Source organism: Anabas testudineus, chromosome 6, assembly GCF_900324465.2.
Source record: "Anabas testudineus chromosome 6, fAnaTes1.2, whole genome shotgun sequence".
Lineage (NCBI taxonomy): Eukaryota > Metazoa > Chordata > Actinopteri > Anabantiformes > Anabantidae > Anabas > Anabas testudineus.
This window is the reverse complement of record NC_046615.1, coordinates 12,620,491-12,642,020: the sequence shown is the minus strand read 5'-3', so window position 1 is coordinate 12,642,020 and position 21,530 is coordinate 12,620,491. Positions and strand designations below refer to the sequence as shown.

The 21,530-nt window shown below is 41.4% G+C and overlaps 1 protein-coding gene across 3 annotated transcripts in view; it reads right to left on the bottom strand.

Annotated features, from left to right (window-relative positions):
* Positions 1-4,777: 4,777 nt before the first annotated feature.
* mctp2a (multiple C2 domains, transmembrane 2a) overlaps positions 4,778-21,530 on the bottom strand; it is a 31,302-nt gene continuing 14,549 nt past the window's right edge. For 2 of the 3 annotated variants that reach the window (XM_026365149.2, XM_026365150.2), the window contains exons 18-22: positions 15,436-15,555; positions 14,025-14,066; positions 9,298-9,407; positions 9,072-9,181; positions 4,778-7,923 (exon numbers count right to left, since the gene is read on the bottom strand). In XM_026365149.2, the coding sequence (XP_026220934.1) occupies positions 7,712-7,923; positions 9,072-9,181; positions 9,298-9,407; positions 14,025-14,066; positions 15,436-15,555 (594 nt within the window). In that variant the 3' untranslated portion in view covers positions 4,778-7,711. The remainder of the gene's footprint in view (positions 7,924-9,071; positions 9,182-9,297; positions 9,408-14,024; positions 14,067-15,435; positions 15,556-21,530) is intronic. The other variant, XM_026365151.2, reaches the window with a different exon arrangement.

The window sequence follows — 21,530 nt, the reverse complement described above, 5'->3', positions numbered from 1 at the left end:
GGAAGTGGATCGCTAGCCTAAATATGTCCACAGCATCCACTGGTGACACAGTTAAATGATAAACACTGTTGCAAATGGCCTAAACAAACTGGAAGAATTAGGCTGTGGTGGCATGTTTAAATCGTTGCTGCTGGCCACGCTGCCCTCAACAGGTTGAAGCCCACAGGTCACTGGAAGGACATGAGCAAGTGTATGCTTTCGTTTCCTGTCAAAGAGGAGCCAAGAGATGCTTTCCAAAGCATCAGTCGCAGGCTAATTGGGCCCCGGTGGGTGACACTGCAGCATCATAAATAAACACAGTTGTGGTTTTTCTGCCACTGGACTCTTTAAACCTTCATCACAGAGCAAGCGGTTCCGATGAAACAGTCAGCCTAATTGCTCTGGTACGGGGCTGTTATCTTTTCTGCCTCTCTGTAATTGATCCTTTTTTTTTTTTTCTGCATGCATTTATGTTTTTAATCAGAAATGAGAGCATGTATTGCCTGAGAGCTTGAAGACCTTGCAGGAGATGATAATTAGCGGCTCTGGATAATGGGCCTAACCGCGCTCGTGTGCTACACGACTCTCTGGTGTCATGATGTGGGAGAGCTTGGACGAGACGGTGCTCAGGGGTGATTCACATGTGATTAGTCTCCTCACTTCACTGCAGCCCTCTTCACACCTTAGCATTGCAGTCAGCACCATAAACCTTTTGGTGAAGAAAACGACATATCCTGAACTGCACTCACTAATCCAATGTACTCTGTGCGAACCACTGACTGATCCATGAACAGTGTTAGCGTTTAATTGTTTGGTTTTTTTTATTTATTTAGCTTTTTCATTCCTAGAAAAGGACAGACAACACCCATGTGGTGCATGGAGTAGTACTGTAAGTGTGCCAGACAAATGTAATGTGGCCATTTTAAAATGTGTGCATGTGTTTGTATAGCAGCATGCATGCTAATATGGATATATATATATATATACAAATTGCCCTGGGCTGTGAATTATAAATCTGGCTAATAAAAATACACTTAGAGTCGCTTTTAAATTCACATTGGATCAAAACACATCAGCTTCCCTATTATCATGTGGTGCATTCTTCATTCGGCCAGGTTGCTGGAGGTTTTTTCTTCATTCAGCCAGTGGCTCCTTCCCTGGGACCAAATATGCATATTCATTTTGAACCTACAGAATGTGTCAAATAGAGGTGTCCTAATTGTGTCCTTGATGAAAGGCTATTAATATTGAACACTTTCATATTCACCCATGCAGCAGCACAGAGGAAATGCGTTTCCCCCTTCTTTCACCGAGACAAAAAGCAGATCTGTTCATATCTCTAATGATACCTGATTCCCCAGGGTTTAGCGGCGAGACTAGCTGTGGCTTTAGCAGATTCATCAAACAAAATATGGGGCTCTGTCCTCTGGAGGCTGAGAGTCAGATTGTGTTATATCACTGTTAATTAGAATGAAATATGCAGTTCAATTTTTCTTTGTATTGTTTCCTGATGCATGTGCTTGTGCTAACTATAGAGCACTGATGTAACAGCAAACGTTAGAAAGCTTAACACTTTATTTCCTCTCTTTTATTCATAGCCACTGATCTGTTTTTTTTTTTCCTACAGTTGATATATTATCTAACATAATTAACTCTAGTCCATAACTATTCCACACAGTGGCTGTAAAAACAAAGCATTTTACAATCTGAACAGCACTGTTTATGATTCTGGCAGTTGAGGGTCTGATTGGCTGGGTGGTCGGGTGGCTGTTCCTATGTGACACTGTCTTTGAGGCAGACAGTAACTGTCCTGTGGCCGGTGTCAGTACCGAACAACCTCTGATCTGGGAACAGCAACTGTCAGGCCCGCACCTGTAACACTGAGACCTTGTGCACCCCGAAGCCACCCGCCACCCCCATCCTGTCCGCAACACAGGGTTGCGCTCACACATGCTTTGCATCTTGCCGACTCTCATTGGCTCAAGCAATACTCCCGAGACTGGGCATGATCCCAGCTGTTGTCTTCATTTTAATGCACTCTGAATAATATTAAAGCAGAATCAGTTGAATTTATTAATGCAGCTTGGCCCTCAGAGAGATGGTTTTAAAGGCCAATGATTTAATTTCAGCTCTTAAAGGCTATTGTCTATTCTTGATGCTCTAAAGAATTATGGCTTTTGCCACGTCTTAACACCAGTGTATGCTGTGGGCCACAAAATGAATTATTAGTAAATTGGAGCTACTGAAAACAGCTGCTATTAGCAACCATTTCTCTCTCCGTTGTTATCGCAGTCACATTCCCCACCCGTATTTCAAGAGACAACATCAGTCCTCGTTACCATGATTTATCTCTTCTATCACTGGGAGACACTAAAACTATGTGTCCACTGGTTAAGTTACAACCTAGAACAAGCAGCAAAACAGGTTGCAGCATCATTTTAAAAGCTCCCCATGCAGCCTCCTCGTGTATTCTATGATGTAAGTGCACATAATCAGTGTGGTGTGTCACTGGGACTGTGTTTCCACTGAGCTGATAAGCAAATCCTGCTCTATACTGGTGTCAGAGTCCTGGTCTGAGGCTGATTATAACCTCTGCACCTTTAGTGTAGTCCAGTTGGGACTTGGAGTGAAGCCACTGGTCTTTACGACCTGCTTCTCAGGTGGTACAAGCAGAACGAATAATGTGAAATTGAGCTTTAATATATGTGAGTCAATTACGTTGTGCTACTGTGTCCATTATGTCTCTTGGATAGTAGGTGAGAGAACAGCATTGCACATGCAACAATTACTAAGGGAATGCTGAGACTAGTGGCTTATTCAAATGGGGACCTTATTTCTTTCTTCCTTAGCTATGCATCTCCTTGTGAAGCAGCACAGAACTGTGACAGAGAAAGGTTGCAGTGTTCTCTCTCTCTGCACTTGGTAGTTTGACGCCCGCTCTGGGGCTGAACATCAGAGGAGCTGCTGCTGAAAAAACAGGTTGTATGGGTCCTTGCACACAGCCTGCCTGTGGTGCTGCCTGAAGGACTGCCATGGAAACAAGGAGTGTGACAGGCTCTGGGGGGATCCGCCACAGCTGCAGGCACTTCCTTTTTGACAGCCTGATGAAGACATCACTGCCACACCATGCACAACAACAACAACTACTGGAGAAAAAAAAATGTGATCAGACAATGATAACTGCTGTGTGGCTCAAATGTTCATTAGCAAGCTTGTAAAACATTCAGGGACTTTCCCCGCTGCATTAAGGGACCATATTGCACAGTGTCTTTGTCTGCTGGGACTCGTAGCCTTCCCAGGAGATGGTAAATTGATAAATAATTCCTTAAAAATGATTACACCTCTTTCGAGAGAGCTTATGTGTTTGTGCGTGTATGAGTATGTAGCATGAGTATGCAGCGGTGCATGGAGAGCCAAATCAACAAGCGCTGTAACCCTGTCAGACTCCTCTATATGATCCATTGACTATGAATGATGCAAAGAACAACCAAGTTCACAACCCCTGTGCCACACATTCAAACATTTGACAGGTTGGAGGCAGGCATCCATGGTCCCATATGTCATTTGCTTCAATAATATGTTTCCCAATGACACAACAGTATTTTCACTTAAGGAGTTCTATTCACCAAAGCGAGTTTTTAACTTAAATTAGACTTTATGTGGCCACTAACTGTCGGGTTCTTATTCTTTTCAAAGATTTACATGTCCTGTGGCTACAATTTGGTTGCTTGCTGAAATGTCTATTAAAGCCCACCCCCCAGCCCCTGTGGAGCCAAGAATGTAGGAGGGTTTCAGCCAGTGTGTGGGATTTAGCTAGTCAGAAGATCAGGGTCACCTCCTCATCACACCCTCTCACTTTGAAATAGACCCCTGGTGGCAGCTCCTGGGAGAGCCCAGTGATGTCTCTATCAGCCTGTCAAAAGAGATAGCCCGGGGCTCCACCAGGTCCCCCTGAGCCAATCAAACTCTCCACAAAGCACAGATGGATGCTCTTTCACCAGCGTGCTACTGCTGAGGAGGGGGGCACCCGGTCATAATGCTCAGTCCCCCAATCAGCTAGAACAAACTCCCATTGCTAGGGTCCAAGTCTCAGTTCAGCCCAACTTCAGTTCTAACTATGTACAGTACATTTATAAAGGAGGTATTTACCATCTGTCTACTATCAGAAACGCAGGAAGCAGGTAAAAGATGGAACTCTTACACTTCTTCGTGTAAACATGTGTTAGCATGGTGAAAGTTTTATTGCCACTTGCGTAGATGAGCTCATTTTTGAATCAGTGCATTGAGAAATTTATGTGAAATTTCCTTTTTCAAAATCACAATGGCTAAAAGCTGGTAACTGATCAATTTTTAAATATATGAAGTAAACATAGATGTAAATGGATAAAGGGTATACATCCTTTCACTTGGAAAAACTATTGTGGGGAGACAGATGAAAAAAAAAAAAAAAGAGTATGTGTGTATAACCATTAGATAGGCCAGGTGATTTTAGTGGAAATGTAAAGCATTAAGTGGTGAGGATGGAGAGAGTACTCTCTGTGAGATGAGCTCTTTCTCTCTCATCTGGACCCTGTTATTGTGAGAAGGCAACAAAGCAATGCATTAGGAGGCACACCGGAGCCGCAGAGCTTTGATGTGAGCCCGGTAACCAAGGCGCAGCGGTGGCCGGTGTGTGAGCTCTGTTCCAGTGGCTGTGTTGTGTAATCAGATGTGTTCAGAGTGTATTTAAGTAAAGAAGCGGTGTAATCCGTCCTCACTATGGTGCAGTTATTGCAAAAATATAAGCAAAAGCAAGAGCTCAAACTGATCTTGACTGTTTATTCATGAATTTTGAAAATTCTCCATTAATGATGATGATGCAGACGCAATATAAAGTTTAAATAAAAAATCTAATGAATGAGTCACTCAGTTTAAAAACACAAGTTCAGCCAGAGAAAATACACGTACAGCATATAAATATACATTTATTGCTGAGTTAACATTATGAATGCTGACAGCATTATAAACAATAAATCTTCAAAAAGAATAGTAGAATTCAGTACTCTGTCCTAATACATGTTAAAAGTGTGACAAAAAAAATAAATTTCTATGATTGTTTAAGAATCTAGTGCAAAATAAAAGACATTTTCACCTTTGATTTATTTAAGATGCAGATAAAATGCATAAAACTGCAGCAGCTTTTTTCCATGTAAGCTAGTGTTAATTTTACTTTGAGGCAAATTTCTCAGTTTCACCAAAGTCAAAAAAAAATAAAAAAACAGTGGAGGTCTAAGTTAAGCCAAACCTGATGCTTTTCATTTCTTTTCTAAATTACATCCAAAGATGAAGGCTGAGTCTTGCAGCGCTCTCTTTTCTTTACCTCCAGGCTTGTGATTGACAGCGCCATGTGCTGCCTTCCTAGCTGCTGCAGTTCACAGCCCCTGTCAGGGGGGTGCCAAATGCACAAACCAGAGAGCAGCTAGCTGCCCCTGAGCAGCAGGGGGCAGAGTTAGGGTGGTACGGTGGGGTGCACAGGGTCATGGGCTCTGCTGGCACTGGAGCATTGTTGTCAGGTGGACTGCACCGTACCATATTCAAAAGGAGACCAGCCTTTCATCCAGCGTGTCCACAGAGCTTACCGTTTCTTCCGTGGCTGGCTCTGGCTGGTGGGCGCTCTCAGTGCGCTGTACTGCACCTGTAAAAACAAACAGGAGTTTGGTCAGAGGCAGGTAATCCGAGCTCAGTGGAGCGCACGGTAATGGCTCCCCTGAGGAGAGCTGGTGCAGGGGAAAGCGAGGCGGGCTCGCCTGTAATGAATCATTTTTTAAACACAGGAGCAGAGGGGATTAATCACAGGGAGGAAGGATTTGAAGAGTCAAGGGTTCCGTACCAGTGTACGCCCCCCTCATTCTGCACCACCATCACAATATTAGAAACAGACATCAACTGTTGAGATGACCTGTCAGGCCAGTGAGGGAGTTCTGAACTGCATAATCACTCACTGTAAGTTATGCCCCCTAAAGAAAACTTTGTTGAAGTCTGAGAATAGTATAAAGCAAAGTGTGGTTTGAGTTGAAAAGTTACCAACATCAGTTGATACGTAACTTTCTTCATGGTTGAACAGACTCTCCGTGTGACTTTGATTTCTTCAGGCGAAAACAAGGCATGAAATGCGACATTTGAACTTAGAGCATTGTTTCTTTCTGCTTGTTACATATGTAGGATGAAACTCAAGATAGACTCACTCTTATTTTGTCTTTCTTTCAGAAATCCCATGATGTTCACATGTTCACGATACATAAATGTTACAAAGCCATGTTCTCTTTGACATTCAAAAATTAGATTAAGTTGTCCATATTTTATTGAAAATTGCCACCATGGTCAAAAAAAAAAAAAAAAAAAAAAACGGATCATAGTGTAAACTGAAAAGGAGAAGAGCTGGAATGTGAAAACTTGCTTTTGAAGCATGCTTGCTGAGCTCAAACAATACGGTGATTCTGTTGTATAAAGGTAAGAACTCTATGCTAATTAGCTGGTCTCCGTTATTAAAATGGGAGATGGAATGTAGGAACAAAGTAACTGCCTCCTGCATCAGAACATGAAACTGTCCTCAGAACTGACAGATGCTTCTTATTTCAGGACAGACAGTGTTGTCAGAAGTCCCCGTTTGAGGCAGACTTTGTAGATGTGCACAGGCACTAATTGCCAAGTCACATTTGCAAGAAAGACAGGAGTCAATTTTCAGCCTTTGTGGCGTTTTTGTTTCCACACCTATCTGAGGATTGAAGTTCTAAGTCAACAAAAACAAAATATGCGGTCTATTGTTTTGGGTCTCCTGTGTATATGATGTTAAGGTTATTTTTCACAGTACACAATGAATCGTACTTATGATGAATCTTAAGGGTGTTTTGTTTTTTATGATTGGAGCTATTTTCAAGATGTAGTTTTCTTTTAAACCAGGCTAAAAAGTATTGTTTCCATGGGATTTGAAAGTGAGTCATTTTCAAAGCTCAAACATTGTATCCCAATGGGGAAGAAGACATACAAAGGATTGTGAATCAAAATGTATTCAACCACCTTGTTTTGCCAACTCAGTCAGCCAAATCTCAAACAACACAGGCTCCCTCCAACATCACAGAGAAGTCAGCAATGGCTTGCTGCACGAGGACATCAAGGGTGCAGCAGAGAAACAGACTGGGGTGAGAGTGTCTTTCCAGATCCAGACTGTCAGGATTTCTTGCTGAATTCTGTCTGGCGACTTACCTGCTAGATGAAAGCAATGTGTGGCACTTCATTTCCTGGCCAAGCAAAATTCTCAGTCAGAGAACGGCGAGCACCCAGCACCACTTACAACACCTTGACAGCTCTCCTTAGCTATGTGATGTAAATGCAAATGACATATCAGGCATGGCTAATATGTAATCACATATGGCACCCAGCAAGACGACTGGGGCTCACGACTACATTAATTGACTTTACCACCCTGAAGTGACTGAGGCCACATCAGAGTTTCTGTGCTGACACAACAGCCAGAGACGTCAGGAACCCTCTGCCGGTCCTTGGCCAATCACTGACTATAATATCACAGTGCTTCAATCAGACAGACAAAATTTCTAATAACCGACGAGGCTTCTTTAATATGGCTGAGGACAAATCTGATCATCTCCGCACTCAGGCACTACGGCAACTGCACGGAGCTGCACAGAGGAATAATTGGGCCAGGGATGCTTTAAAGGCGAGAGTCCATTAATAATCAAACAAAGCCAGAGGATATATTTCTGCAACACTTGGGAATTCTGGTACAGCAAATAATGCAGACATCTTCAGGGAATTCCCTCCCTATCTCTATGTAAAATTGGACCCTTACCTTTTGAACATCGGAAGGCGCCCTCTTGAGAAAATCCAGTATTTCATTACTGTCAATAGTATATGGGTTGCGCAGCTTCTTAGTAAATTTGTTAACGCCTGTGAAAACAAAAACACATTAATAAATAAAGGTGTCATACCAACCAGGATACTTTATACTGTTTTACATTGTAAAAGTTATGGTAAATTGAGTTGTATAACTCTCACACTCTCACTCTACATAGAGTTTTGACTAGTGTGTCCGTAGCCGCTTTATATGATGCCTTCAATTCTGAAGCCTGACCAATGCAATGGTGACAAGCACAGATAATAAAATATTAGCAACTGTTACCTTAATTTAAACAACAGTCCCCGATATATGACAATTTTTACCTTATTTTATTTACTGTAATCTGATCATTTCTAGTCCATCCATATTTACTTTGCACATTGTTGCATACCACAAAGAAAAAAAATCTCTGGGGTCTTGTAATGGGACCATTATATTCACAGCTTGGTACTGCCTGTACCTCAACATGCAGACAAAGAACCTAAGGACTTAAATTTGTGCAAGCAACTTGAAAGGCTTGCCTTGCAACCACAAAGATGGGGGTTAACTGGGGAGGCAGAGGAGTGTCTCAGACTGTGTGTTTTTGTTTGATATAATGGTTTTTTGGTATTGATTGTGTTGAAGGCAGAGTGGAAGTACAGTGGTTGTGGGCTTACAGCTGGAGGAGGAAAGCCTGTTAAGGGCAGCATATCTCCCTGACCACTGAGATGACTGTCTATTCTGTATGACTACAGCAGATAATAGCAGGCTAGACCAGGAGCCTACAGACTGCCCAAGGACATCATGTATTATATACAGCTTGCTACTCTACCGCTGCTTTGTTTTCACACAAACCCTAGGCCTTGCCTCTGCTGGGCTCTGCTACATCAGCCCACACTGAGTAAAGCAAACCTGTGTAGCTGTCTGATCTCTGTGCATCTGCAGAGGTGTAGGGGTTGCAGAGTTCTTAAATTACTGTACTTCATTAAACCATGGATTCAAAGTTAAGAAGAGTTGTGCTTTATAACCATGATAGGGGTGTTGATAATTAAAATATGTGTTATAATGTTTTGGTCATAGCAATGAAGAATTTAACAGGAAATAAAAAGTGGCTGTTAGCTTTTGGTATTCACCCAGTGGCCTTTTAATTATGTACATATTTTTTTTTCACCATTTACAATTTTACTAATTACATAGTGTTGTTAGATGCAGAACTTACCCCATATCAGCACAATATATCGCAGTGGAAAAAAATATAATAGTGCTGTTGACACAAACAGCACCAAGCAGGCCAAGACTGTCAAGAATGGGACTGACCAGTTGAATATGCTGTAGACAAAAAAAAATTGTATCAAATTACTGTGACATTGAGCAAAAAAATTACATTTAAAATAAGATGATAATGAATTCAGTGCTAAAGAACAAATGCAGAATGGTTGAAATACTTCTTGACTCGCTCTCCGATGTTCGCGATTTCTTCCAAAGCGTTCTGGACGGCAAGTACTACTTCCTGTACCATATGTATCTTATCCATCAAACCCTTTTTTCCAGCTTCCTAAAAAGAAACAAAAAAATGCACAGACACTGATGAGGTACAGTGTATGTCAATTGTTGGGCAGGATAGACAAAGACCAGTTTATCTCTACTGTGCTATTATGTGTGATTTATCTATTGAATGGCCCATAATGAGCAAACACTGTACATCTTCAGACTCTGCTTTTGAAGATGAGACAGACTCAGTGCTCAGAAGCTGTTATGTGGATGGCTGAGAGATTTCAGCTTTTGTCCACCACACACAATAGAGCTGTTGCACAAGTGCAGCACAATCAAGACTGTCTAGTAGATGAAAAGTACACAAAATGGCCATGTGCAATCAGGCAGACTAGACGACCTAGACAAAAAGCACGGGGGGCTCACAACTTAGGAGAGATTCCATTCCAGCAGCCTCCATAGGACAAGTTTGAACATGTTTTCACAAATCTATCGGGCCAGGCTTTCTAACCTATCCTAACACTTTGTCTGCATGAGAACAACACTTCACCCTGTTTAAAACACCACTTGGATGTGTATTTGTTCACTCACTTTCTCTCATATTATTCTTTTCACAGCCATCGCTGCACACAAAGTATTATTTGCTTTTTAATGCACTGGGGTAATAATGACCGAGACTGGCAAAGTAGTAAGTCAACATGTGAGGGGGTTGGAGGGCTTGTCTGAAAATGAAATAAATGTGATTACATCAAGGTCTGAAATAACGACGAGTGTGAAGCCTTCCACAGGCAGAGGAGTAAGTAAAGATAACACGGCTAACCAAGCTAAAGGGGGCTGAGAAGCCTCACATCAAAAGGAGGAAATAATGACAGGAATGATGACAGAGAGAAAAGAGGTAGAGGAAGAGTGAGAGGGAGAAGGGGACTAAGAGTGTTTGGGGGGAGGGCCCTCTAATGGACTCTACCAGGAGGCTTGAGGATGTCTATATGTTTATGTTACAAGTCAGCCGAAGCCACAGCCTGTGTGCATTGACAGGGTCCAGACAGAATGCCTTTATCAGAGCTTCATGAGGCAGCCCCTGGGAACGCACTGTCTGCCAGCACAGAGAGACTCCCCACTGTCAGGGCCACTCTCCTCCATGAAAGGCGCAGGAAGAGAGCAATTCCCACACTAGCAGAGCCTCCCCCACTGGGCTCTGCTCTGGATAGACACTGGAGGCTCAGCTCTGTCCAAAAAGGGAAAAACTATCACAAGTATGCTTTTTTTTTTAAGACTAAGATCTCATGATCTCATCATTGGGACAGAGAATTATCTGTGTTTGTGCATCATCTTACTCCTCTCCACTTGGCTGAGGAAACCTTCGTGTTGTGTCATTTGCTCCACATCAGGTGTTAATTGAGCTCTTTATCTTAAGTTTTTTTATGAAAGCCATTATCATGTGTGTCTGTGAGCTCCAGACGGACCCAGAGTTACACTTTGGGAAATGGCAGCTCACTCGATATGGATCCTCATCAGTTAGGCTTATGTTATGTCTATTCATATTTCCATTTAAATATATTTAAGAGACACAATAACATGATTTAGAATTCAAACCTAATAAAAGCTGTGAAGTGTTATTTACCTTCAGCGGACACACATGCAAGGCAAATTTAGTCAGAATACAGCTCCAGCAGGAAAAAGAGAAACCATATTGGCTTTCATTTCTAACAGGAAAAACCGACAAATAGATGTGCTCTGAAGTATGCATCAAGAGGCAGAGCTCTCATGATTATCATTATTCATCTGCTTTAAGATTCCTAAAATCCTCCATCCCCTTAGCGACCAGAACTGAAGTCCTCCCTACATTAATCATTTGATGATATTCTTTATCTTTGTTCATTTCTCTTTTTAGCATGTACACAAGTGCAGAGAAAACAAAAATAAATAAAAGATCTCCTTTCGAAATGAAAAAGGATGAGTAAACTGGGGATGGACTAAATGAATCCTAAATGTCTACTGATTAGAAAACCTGTGTGAAATCATATTCTCATTTCAGATAAAATTGTAAAAGCTTCCTTTTAAGGTGCAGTAATGGAGAACCAATTTGATCTCCGGAACAAAGGTAAACATACTCACACAGAAATGTGGGGTGTTATCAAATGCTGGAAAAAGCTCATTTAGCATCATTTTAATTAGAATAAACGCTGCCAAATTTGAATTCTCTGACTGAATATTTTTCTAGTGACTTTTCTTACAAAGATAGGAACTGCATCTAAATCAAACACACCTGTGTTCCTGACAAATTATCTCATATAAAGCTAAAATGACAATTTGCTGGAATAAAACACAAAAAAGCCCCCTATGGTTTTGTGTGCTGGTGGATCCATGTTCTGAGGTTTTCATAATGCATGCCACAGATCATGACATGGGCAGTCTGTCTGACTGGTGTGCTCAAGGAGACCCAGCGGTCACTGTAGACTATGGGGTGAGAGATGGCGTAACCCCCCCACCACCACCACTGCCCAGCCCCAACTCCCCTGGGCTAGGTTCTAAGTCAACTCCAGACCAGCAATGCCAGCCAGGGGGCAATGAAAATGTTTCATCTCTCCTGTTCATTGCGATTACAGATCTATGGACTTGCTTTGCCTCTCTGCTTCTTTATGTTATGATTAAATATTGTCTATCTGCACAATGGATACCTAAGGCCAAAGGGAAGTCACTTTGCCCACACATAATTTGTAAGCTGTCTCTTTCCCCCAGGACAGATTTGTTCACAGGCAGAGAATCTGTTCTGTATTATCCTGCTGTAACACTGGCTTGCCTTTCGTCTCTCTTTAACGTCATGCCTTCACATTCTTGCTGCTCTGTCTGAGATCTACATATTTCCTTCCTCAAGGGGGAAAATGGGGATAAAAAACATATTTGAGTGGTAATCATAACCTTCTCAGAGGGAAAAGCCTTTATTCACATGTTAGTGGAGAACTAGGGAAAAAAAGCAAAGGCTTTGAAGGCATCAAATTTAACACTGATCACTCTTTAACCCCAAATATTTTAAAAGAAGACTTTGATAGGAGGTGTAAAGCTACACTACTTGATCTAACTGCATGATATCACATTCATATGACAGCAAGACCATAACAAGACTTTCAAATAAGCCACTTTAAATTAAAGCTGACAGCTTAAAACAAATATGGGTGACTGCTTAATTAGTAAATGAAAGGAGATATTTCATTTCCTCTGAGTGTGAAAGGGCTTAGGAGGCTCATGGAAAACCTTTCAAAAAGCTTTAGAAGGGGAAGGCTGAGTTCGGAAACACATACGGTGTATTGAGAATCTTAAACCTCTCTGACAACACTGCCATTTTAAAAACTAAAAAAACATCCCTCTATTATAAATGAAGGCTTCAAGGTAAACCCAAATGCACTTATGTTAAATTCAGAGCATAAAGGTAGCCTTGCCTGATTTAGTATAAAAAACAGTGAATTTTCTGTATCACAGTTGTTTATTTAAGCACCAGTTTGTGTGTTCCTAGTAATGATAGCAAGTGTGCTGACATATCATGCGAGTTTCATCTGTGAACTAGCCCATCCCTTCAGACAGGATTTGGTGGATGTGCCTGTGTTTTTAAAGGAAGCTGGCTTTTTTTTGTTGCCTCAGGTCATCACAACAGAATATATTGAGCGCATTATGGATATGAATCCTGGGCCTAGACATGCAGCGCAAGGGTCATTGCTTGGAGGCTTTGCGTTAGTTCCACACTTCATTGCCATAAAGCAATAATACACATCCCTGTTAACTCTTCCTTCTTTATAGAAAACAGTGGGATGAGTGTAATTGAATATTATGTGCTGTGGGGAAGTGTAATTTTCAGGCTATTTAAAGATTTCCTGTTTTGTTTTTCAAGATACACAAGAGAATTTTATTAAAAATATTACCATTTATGATGTCTCATAAGCGAACAAGTGAAAATGACTGATAACCTTTGGGACAGAGTATAAGTATGCTGCTGTGTTATTATACTTTGCTCATTTGTTCTGGTAGTAAAATGTCATTCTCAACATAACTATTTAATTTAGACAATTGTGATACAGAAAATATTGATTTTTATCCCCAACAACTGTGCAAAATGTAATTGACGAGTCTGTTTATATTTGATTTATAGATTTTTTAAAGACCTGCAGTGTCTCAGCAGAGTGCATTTGCAGAGTGACACTGAATACCCAGAGGAACAAAATAAAGAACTCCATGCTACATTGATTTCTTATATCCTACCCTCATTTGGGATACATGAAAATATTTCTATTCTTAGTTAGAAAGACAAGTAACCATCATCGTAGCTATGCTAAATACTGACTACAACTTAATTGGCACTTTGGTTGATTGTTTTCTGTTTTGAAGGACACGTTAGGTTGTGTAAGGATCACTGCTATTTCCTGAACTGTAAATCTCTGCTGACCAGTGCATGCAGGTGCAGTATGTGTTTGATTTAACTATAGTTATTTAGAAATAATTATTAGCAAGGTTCACACCACTGATACTGCCAGAAAAAGGATTGTTGCACAAGCCATTGACCCTAACCACAACCAGTGTTCATGGATGAAGATAGAAAGATATATTTTTACATATATTGAAAAATTAGAAGTGATGGTACCGCTAAAACATATTATTCCTTAAAATGTTAGAAAGAGACAAGATAAAATACCTTCTCGTCTTCCTCTTCGTCGTCACCCATGCTTATGTTCACCTGAGAGAAAATATAGGGTACAGGGTGATTTCAAACGAATGGGACATGTGGGCACTGGAGCATTTTTAGCAAACACCTAGTAATGAAATTTTCTTTGAGTACATTCACCCCTATTGGGAGAGGCTTGTTTCCATAGAGACTGCATCACAGGGGTGACCTCACACAAAAGGAGAGGTGAAAGAGGGCCTTCCTCACAAGAGCACTGTCACACCAAAGCAATCTCATTTCTCCACAACATAAGCACACAGAAAAACAGAAAGAGGAAAGAAAAAACACATTTAATTTGGATGTTGTTGCCTAGATCACTTTATATCATGTCATCCCTGACCCCACTGTGGTGCACACTGTGACATTGCCTGGGAACAGAGCTGTGTCATTGCCGGCCAGAGGGTCACAGAGGGGTGACACACTGGATATGAGGGTGAGCCTGGGCTTTTACATGGCCCACGGATGGAATCTTTGCCAGCAGCCATAAACACAATCATTGGGCCAGAGATGTTGCTTTGGGGAGGTTGTGTGAGCAGGCCAGCCCCTAGCTGGCCGGTGAGAAGGCTTACAACACAGTGAAATTGGGGGGCAGTTGAAAGTGTGAACACCATTAACCTTCACAGATATGTGTAGGGCAAACAAAATATCTGTAACAGTAGAAAGGGAAAAGATGTGGTATGTTGAACTAGCCCTGCTTTCACAAATGTGATGAGGCTACATCAACAGCCCATACATGCAATTACAGTCATGTACAGTAATGTAATGCCTTCTTCCTACTTGATGTTTTATCGAACTTCTAGAAACAATGTAGAAACAAGTTTAACCAGCTGTAAACCTTGGTATTCTGCCACAACTGACTGTATCTGGGGGTGCCTTTTACATCTCCTGTCTTATTTAGTATACATTCAGTTGTTTTTTTAGGTACACCTGGCTATATCTAATGCAGTATAATACTATTGTGCAATGAATCTCATCTCCAGGAAGATTAAACCTGATCATTTTGGAAGATGTACTGTAGTTTTTAGTATTGTTGAATTGCAATATACAAACATATGCTTATATTATATTGTACCCAGTATTTATATCAATGAGGACAGGCTCAACTGCATATATTATTTATATTTTAATTTCCAGATTTGCTGCAGGACTATCATATAACTCTGCAGAGCTTCTAGTAATGTGTATCTAAAAACTTGACGAAGTGAGTGTACATATAAGCAAGTGCTGCAAGAATATCTACAAAACCACAATGTGAAGCAAAAGGATTTCACTCCATCAGGGTTTTACTATAGGGTGGGTCCACATAAAGATTGAATTAGCACTGTAAGAGTGTGCATCTACACGTGTATTGATGACTAATGAAGAGTCACTCTTCACTCACCAGGTCTTGGTTGGAGTTGGCCTTCCCTGCATTCAGTTGGAAATAGTTCCAGCCAATGAGCAGAAGCAGGAAGAGGGGCAGCATAAAGAGCTCCCAGTGCCACACTGTCACAAGGAAGATCTGTGGAGACAGGACATGACAGTATAATGCAAATAATATCACATTGCTACAGCCTCACCCAGCTTTCAAATCTCAACAAGCCTGTTCATAAAACAAAATATATAATGGATTTAACCACATCCTAAATCTCATGAAAAGCAGACTGTAAAGCCTCTCAGTTTTGCAGGCGATGGCAACAGATTTTACTCTTAGCGGTTTGAAAGTAACAGACATTCAGGGACAACTTTTAATATCTTGAAATCCTATTTATACACACCAATAACACTGTGCTGGCAGACAGCCTTACTGCTAAACAGAAAGTATGACATGGATAGGCATGGTATGCTGTCTTTTAACTAGCACATCAAATCCTCTTAGATTCAGAGGCAGTGAGGCTCTCTGACGAGGCGCATATGGCAACTGGAGAAGCATTTGCAACATTTACCCCCTCCATGGAGATGACACTGAGAAAAGCCAAGACCCCTGGTAGAAATAAGAAGGATCACACTGAATGAGTAATCCTTCATAATTCTGTAAAGGAGTGGTGCTAAGCACGTTGCACAACACCCACCGCATTTCACAGCAGAGCACTAATTGGACGGCTGCATTTAAACCCATTTAGTGACAGCTTAATGAGTTTGTCTCCAACTGAAATTATCAGGAATGTGTGTGGAGGATCAAACTAGCAGGTTGACAGGGATGAAATAAAAATGTCCCCCCACAGCAAGCTGAATCTTAAAATCTATTATAGTGTGATTATGTGCTAATACACCCAACATATGGTCAACTTTTATTTACCACAGACATCTTCCACAATGTAATTTGCCCTGATACTTCATATACCACATTTTCTGTAATTAATGCATCCTTTGCAACTGTCAAATTTTATATTTATTTAAATTTCATATCTTTCTTCTTCTTTTTTTTAACAAAGTTTATTTCAAACAGATACAAATGTAACTGTTGTGCTGAACCCAAACGATGCAGTACTATTGCAGTCAAGGCTCAAAGAGCTGGAGGCTGGTTAAAGTATGAACAATATGTTCGAGTTAAGCTTTAGACAGGATGTGAACCACCGAGGCCTTCAGGCCTCAATAGCAAGCCTGTAAAAAGCAGACTGCTCCTGTCATAGCAACCATGCAGAGCCCGTGCATGTTGCTCTGGGGCCAGTCTACCTACTGCCACACCAGGCCTAGGTTCATATGGCCACCAGGGAAACGTGAACCATGAGTAATGCAGAGGACACTGTGGCCCAAAGGCTTCACAACTGTACTGCTTATGATCCCACCATACAACCTGGGAGATAGTGGGTGAGCTGAAGCAACACACAAAAACACAGCAGGGTGACCAACATGTAAAGGCATGAACAATATGTTATTGTATTTTTTCCATAAAAGTTCATTTGAATTACACATACAGCAACAAACTAGAGCTGGTGGGGGTTAAAAAAGGTAAACAATGAATATGCATGATGTGCAGTGGTAGCTGCAGAACATCTTCTCTCTGTTATGAATAACCTACGTCATGTGTTGTCACCTCATTCCCCATGAGGCAATTCTAAAGCGACGCTCCCCTCACCCCAGAGGAATTCAGCAGGCTGGTGGACAGGTAGCTTGTCATATTTCCAGTATTTTCATAAAAAAGGGAAAAGAAAAGGAGGGAAAATGTGCCTGGAAACTGACACGAGCCCAGCAGGAATGTTGAACCTCCTTGCCCTCCCTGCAAAAGCTGCTACATTAACCACTAAAGTCTAATTGCTTGGTCTCTGTCTTCCTGTGCAAGTCAACAGAGGGAGCCAATTCATTTCCGCCCAGGGAGCCGGCAGAGAGAATCTGTCATAGGTATTCATAATCGCCCACTAATGCAAATTTCTGCTCACCGTGTTCTGGCTCAGTGGACAAGATAAAAGCCTACAGAAATAAAATGCCTTGTGTCTAAACTGAGTGCTTAAATGAGGGTATAAACCAAAACTGTCAGAAATATATTCTCAATTCCTCCCTCATGGTATGGCAGCCCATGTGTTCAGGATTTACATGGTTTTTTAACACTAATAAAAATGACAGAGAGAAACATCTGGGAAAACCTCTCAGATTCCTTCACTCAGGTGGGCAGACTAAGTCTTTTCCGTCAGATATCCCACAGTAATGAGCAGAGGCAGGACTACATCATTCCCTTGTCTCTTCACATTCTCCAGCATTTCTGTGAAACTGGGACAAGACTAATTCTTTGCTAAGTGGTTTATGTTTTATTAGCAAGCAGCTGAGTGATTAAAGGACATGTTGGATAAAGTACAACCTTTCAGATGGAAGCGTAAATTTCTATTCAAAAAAAAAAAAAATCCACACTTTCATTGCCATCAAAGGCTCAATTTCAGTCTTTTTCTATCTGTCAACAAATTATGTATGACAAGTCAAACCTTTAACTTATTCAACACAACAGTGGTAATATATTGGTTGAGCTGTAAAGCAGATGTGTATTTTACGAAATCAGACGAAGCACAAACAAAAGTAAGGGCGGTAATAATAAATAATATGTTTACAGTTATTTTAGCATTTAGTTTTACGTAAAGCGGAACTGGATAACAAATGACTTGTAATTGAACAAGAGAAACAAGTACAGCTTGCCTGGGAGGAGTTTCTCTAATGTAGGAAACCTCCCTTGACAAACACCATTTAGCTGAAAAATGTCTGTATGATTATGCACAGGGTGCCTGGGGAGAAAAAAAAAAGAATGAATTAATAAAACTATTAGCACACGGTAGAGTAGATGATGGAGATGCACTCTCCTTAGCCACCTGTAAGCGCTTGGAGAAGGGGGCAACCCTGTGCAGAGCAATTCTGCCAGCAGGGTTAAGAACAGCCTGACAGATTTGTTTTATAGTGCCATTAATATGATTCCACTAAATGCATTCTGTGCCTTCTCATGTAGCTCCCCTGGCCAGCAGAATCCAGCACCTAATAATAAAGCACTCAGCGATTAAAAGTGTGAATAAAATAACTTAAAGCTGAGCAAGCATGGCAGCTCCCACCACCCACACTCTCCCAGGAGAGGGAGAAGGGATCGTAGCAGGAACAAAGGGACAAAGACACCCTCTATAAGAGTTTCTACCATCCTGTAAATTGATTAACAGAGGAGGGGGTGGCCCAGTCTACCAACCCTAACTACTGACTGGCAGACGTACTACCAGACTGCAAGGCTGCCAAATGCTCCCCTTATACACTACAGCAAGCAGAGGACTATAAATATAGACGTCACATCAGTATAACACACATAATACTGTTAATGAGCCAAATTAGTTTATGTGACAACACATGGGGCCTATACAATACCATTAATGTTGCTGTAAAAACACAGCAAACTAAAACCACCCTTTCCACAATTTTTTTAAATGGTCCATTTCAAAAATACCCTTATTTTTAAGACAATGTACCGTCCAAGAACACGGAAGATTTAATCTTGGCTGTATCTTCACTACGTGTCTTCAGCTGCACTCCACTTGGAAAGCTAGACAAAGCGAGAAGAGCGCCAGCCAGCATTATGAGGGTCAGTCATGGGGGCTGTGGACGGATGCCAGTTTACGTGAACATATACTGAAAGAGTTTAACAAGACTGACTACAAGCTGCAGGGTTTGTGTATGTAGGTGTGTAGTTGTTTGTGTGTGTGTGTGTCTGTGTGTGTGTGTCTGTGTGTGTGTGTGTGTGTGTGTGTGTGTGTGTGCGCGCGCGTGTGTGCACATGAACCAATGCCTGAGTTAACGCTAGTATGGGATATAAAGAAAATAAATTAAAATGAGTATTTAAAAAATAAATAAATAGGAGGCTCTATAAAGCTTAGACAGTATTTACCAATAGGGATGTTCCTTTACTAGGCAATCAAGAGCAATAAAATTAATCAGGATTACTATATATAAAAAAGAGGTCAATAATGAATCAAAGACACAAGTAGCATCTCAGTTCACTGAGGTCTATTTTTTCTTTAGCAAGGCTGAAACAGAGTCTGGCTGAGGGCTTATGTTGGGGACAGGAGAGAAATGCTTTAAAATAGCTGTAAACGCAAAGCAATGAGACATGTAATTTGTGCTGTGCTTCGGCCAATGTGGGGACAGGCTTTCAGAGGGTGTCAGAGGCAGAGGAAGCACAGATAAGATTTCTCTTCAGGGCAGGTAGAGTGTGTGGGCAGCCATAGCGCTCTGAGCTAACGCTGAATAAATATTTCACATACGCTCAGCTCAAGTCTTATCGACTGGGGAGTGAAAGAGGGAGAAATGAGAAGAGGAAGAGAACGAGAGAGAGAATACAGAAGAGCGAGAGCAATAAAAATGGGGAATCTCATATCCCTACTCAGTGCGTCAAAATCGGTTGCAGTAGTTCTGAAGTATGGTACAATTTACAAATACAGATACAGTAACACTGGCATTTACTATACTTAAGTTACCAATGTTAGTCTTCTGGTATGTTATTTTTCCTATTTTATTATTATTTAGTAATAATAAACCACTAACATATTGAATGTCGTGTTCACCCATTCTACAATGTTGTAAGCAAAAAGTCAGCTGTAGCGAAATAATAGGCAAAAGGCACAGCTTGTAAGGACACCAGCATAATACAGTGCAATAGAGATTTCAGCTCTTCGACAAAGTGCTGAGAAAGTACAGCCATGTTAAGCAAAGCATTAGCATTTGCTCACAGGGGCAGCTCCGGCCATTGTCTCCCTACCTGTCTGACACATGCCAGGACCAGAGCAGCGCCAGTACAAGGCTGAAGCAGGGCAGTGAGCAAGGGCCCTGTGGTGCCTGTCAGTGGTGGCTACACTGACCCCACACTCCGGCACTGGCCACTAGTGTTTAATCCATGGCAGGAGTGTTAACACTGAGCGACCTCCTGGGTGACAGATCTGCCATGTGAGCCTTTTCCCCTGAGGAGGTGGGGAGGGAGTGGCATGGACTCTCTCTCCCTGTCAGCTCAGCTCACACGCACGTTAACGCGCCAGGGCCATGAACAGCCACATACAGGGGCAGACAGGTCGCCGCCTCAGCTGCCTGGGGAGAGGTGTCCTCTGTGACTAGCAAGGTGGTGAGTATGTTAAAGACAGTCATTATGATACAGCACACACAACAGGGTTAAACACAGAGCATACTTCATCTAGGCTGAAAAGGCGCATACTATAAAATAACAAAGTACAACAGATGCATGGACAAAATCCTTGCCTTCTTAGTAGTCAACATGTTTATTAGTGCAGCCAGCTAATATTAATCTGAAGACAATTATATTGTAAGTGACTTTATACTCTTAAATAATGCTAAATATGAGGAAATAATGAATTAGTTCAATTTAAATTAAATCAAATGTGTTAGCAAAATTTAAATCCATGTCCTTAAACATATAAAATGGGAACAATTTCATAGCCCTAATGAAGTGAATATTAGCAGTGAAAGCTTATTAATCCCAATAACACAGCAACATCTTTCAGGGTTACATGGTTTACTCACACACAGTCATTCAGGCAAGCTAAATAAAAATGCTGTGTTGAATCGGGAGGCACTGATGGGCAGCTTACATGTAGTCCTACCTTGTCATTTAATAATTAATAGATATGCTACAGAAAATCACAACATTTTCTTCCCTGCTAGACACAGTCCCACCGCACAGTCTGTGAGAAATCCCACAGCCACAGAAATGGAGAGTGTAACCCCCGTGAGACTGAAGTAACCCACTCCTCTAAGGCCTTCAACTTTTTTAAACAGAGAGAAAACAGATGCAAAGCAGAAACAAGTCGAAATCCACAGGCATGCACAGTCCTCTCGCTGTTCTCGCAAAAGCTCGGCCACACTGCAGTGCAGCAAACCGCAAATGGGCAGATCCAAGACTCACAAAGCATCTCATTTTCAGGGACAGTGTTAACAAGAACAATTATGACAACTCTGATTATGGCTTTGATCTTGCATAGGCTGGTGCTCTGGCTAATGGCCCCGACTGCTGTGGCTCTATACAGGTGG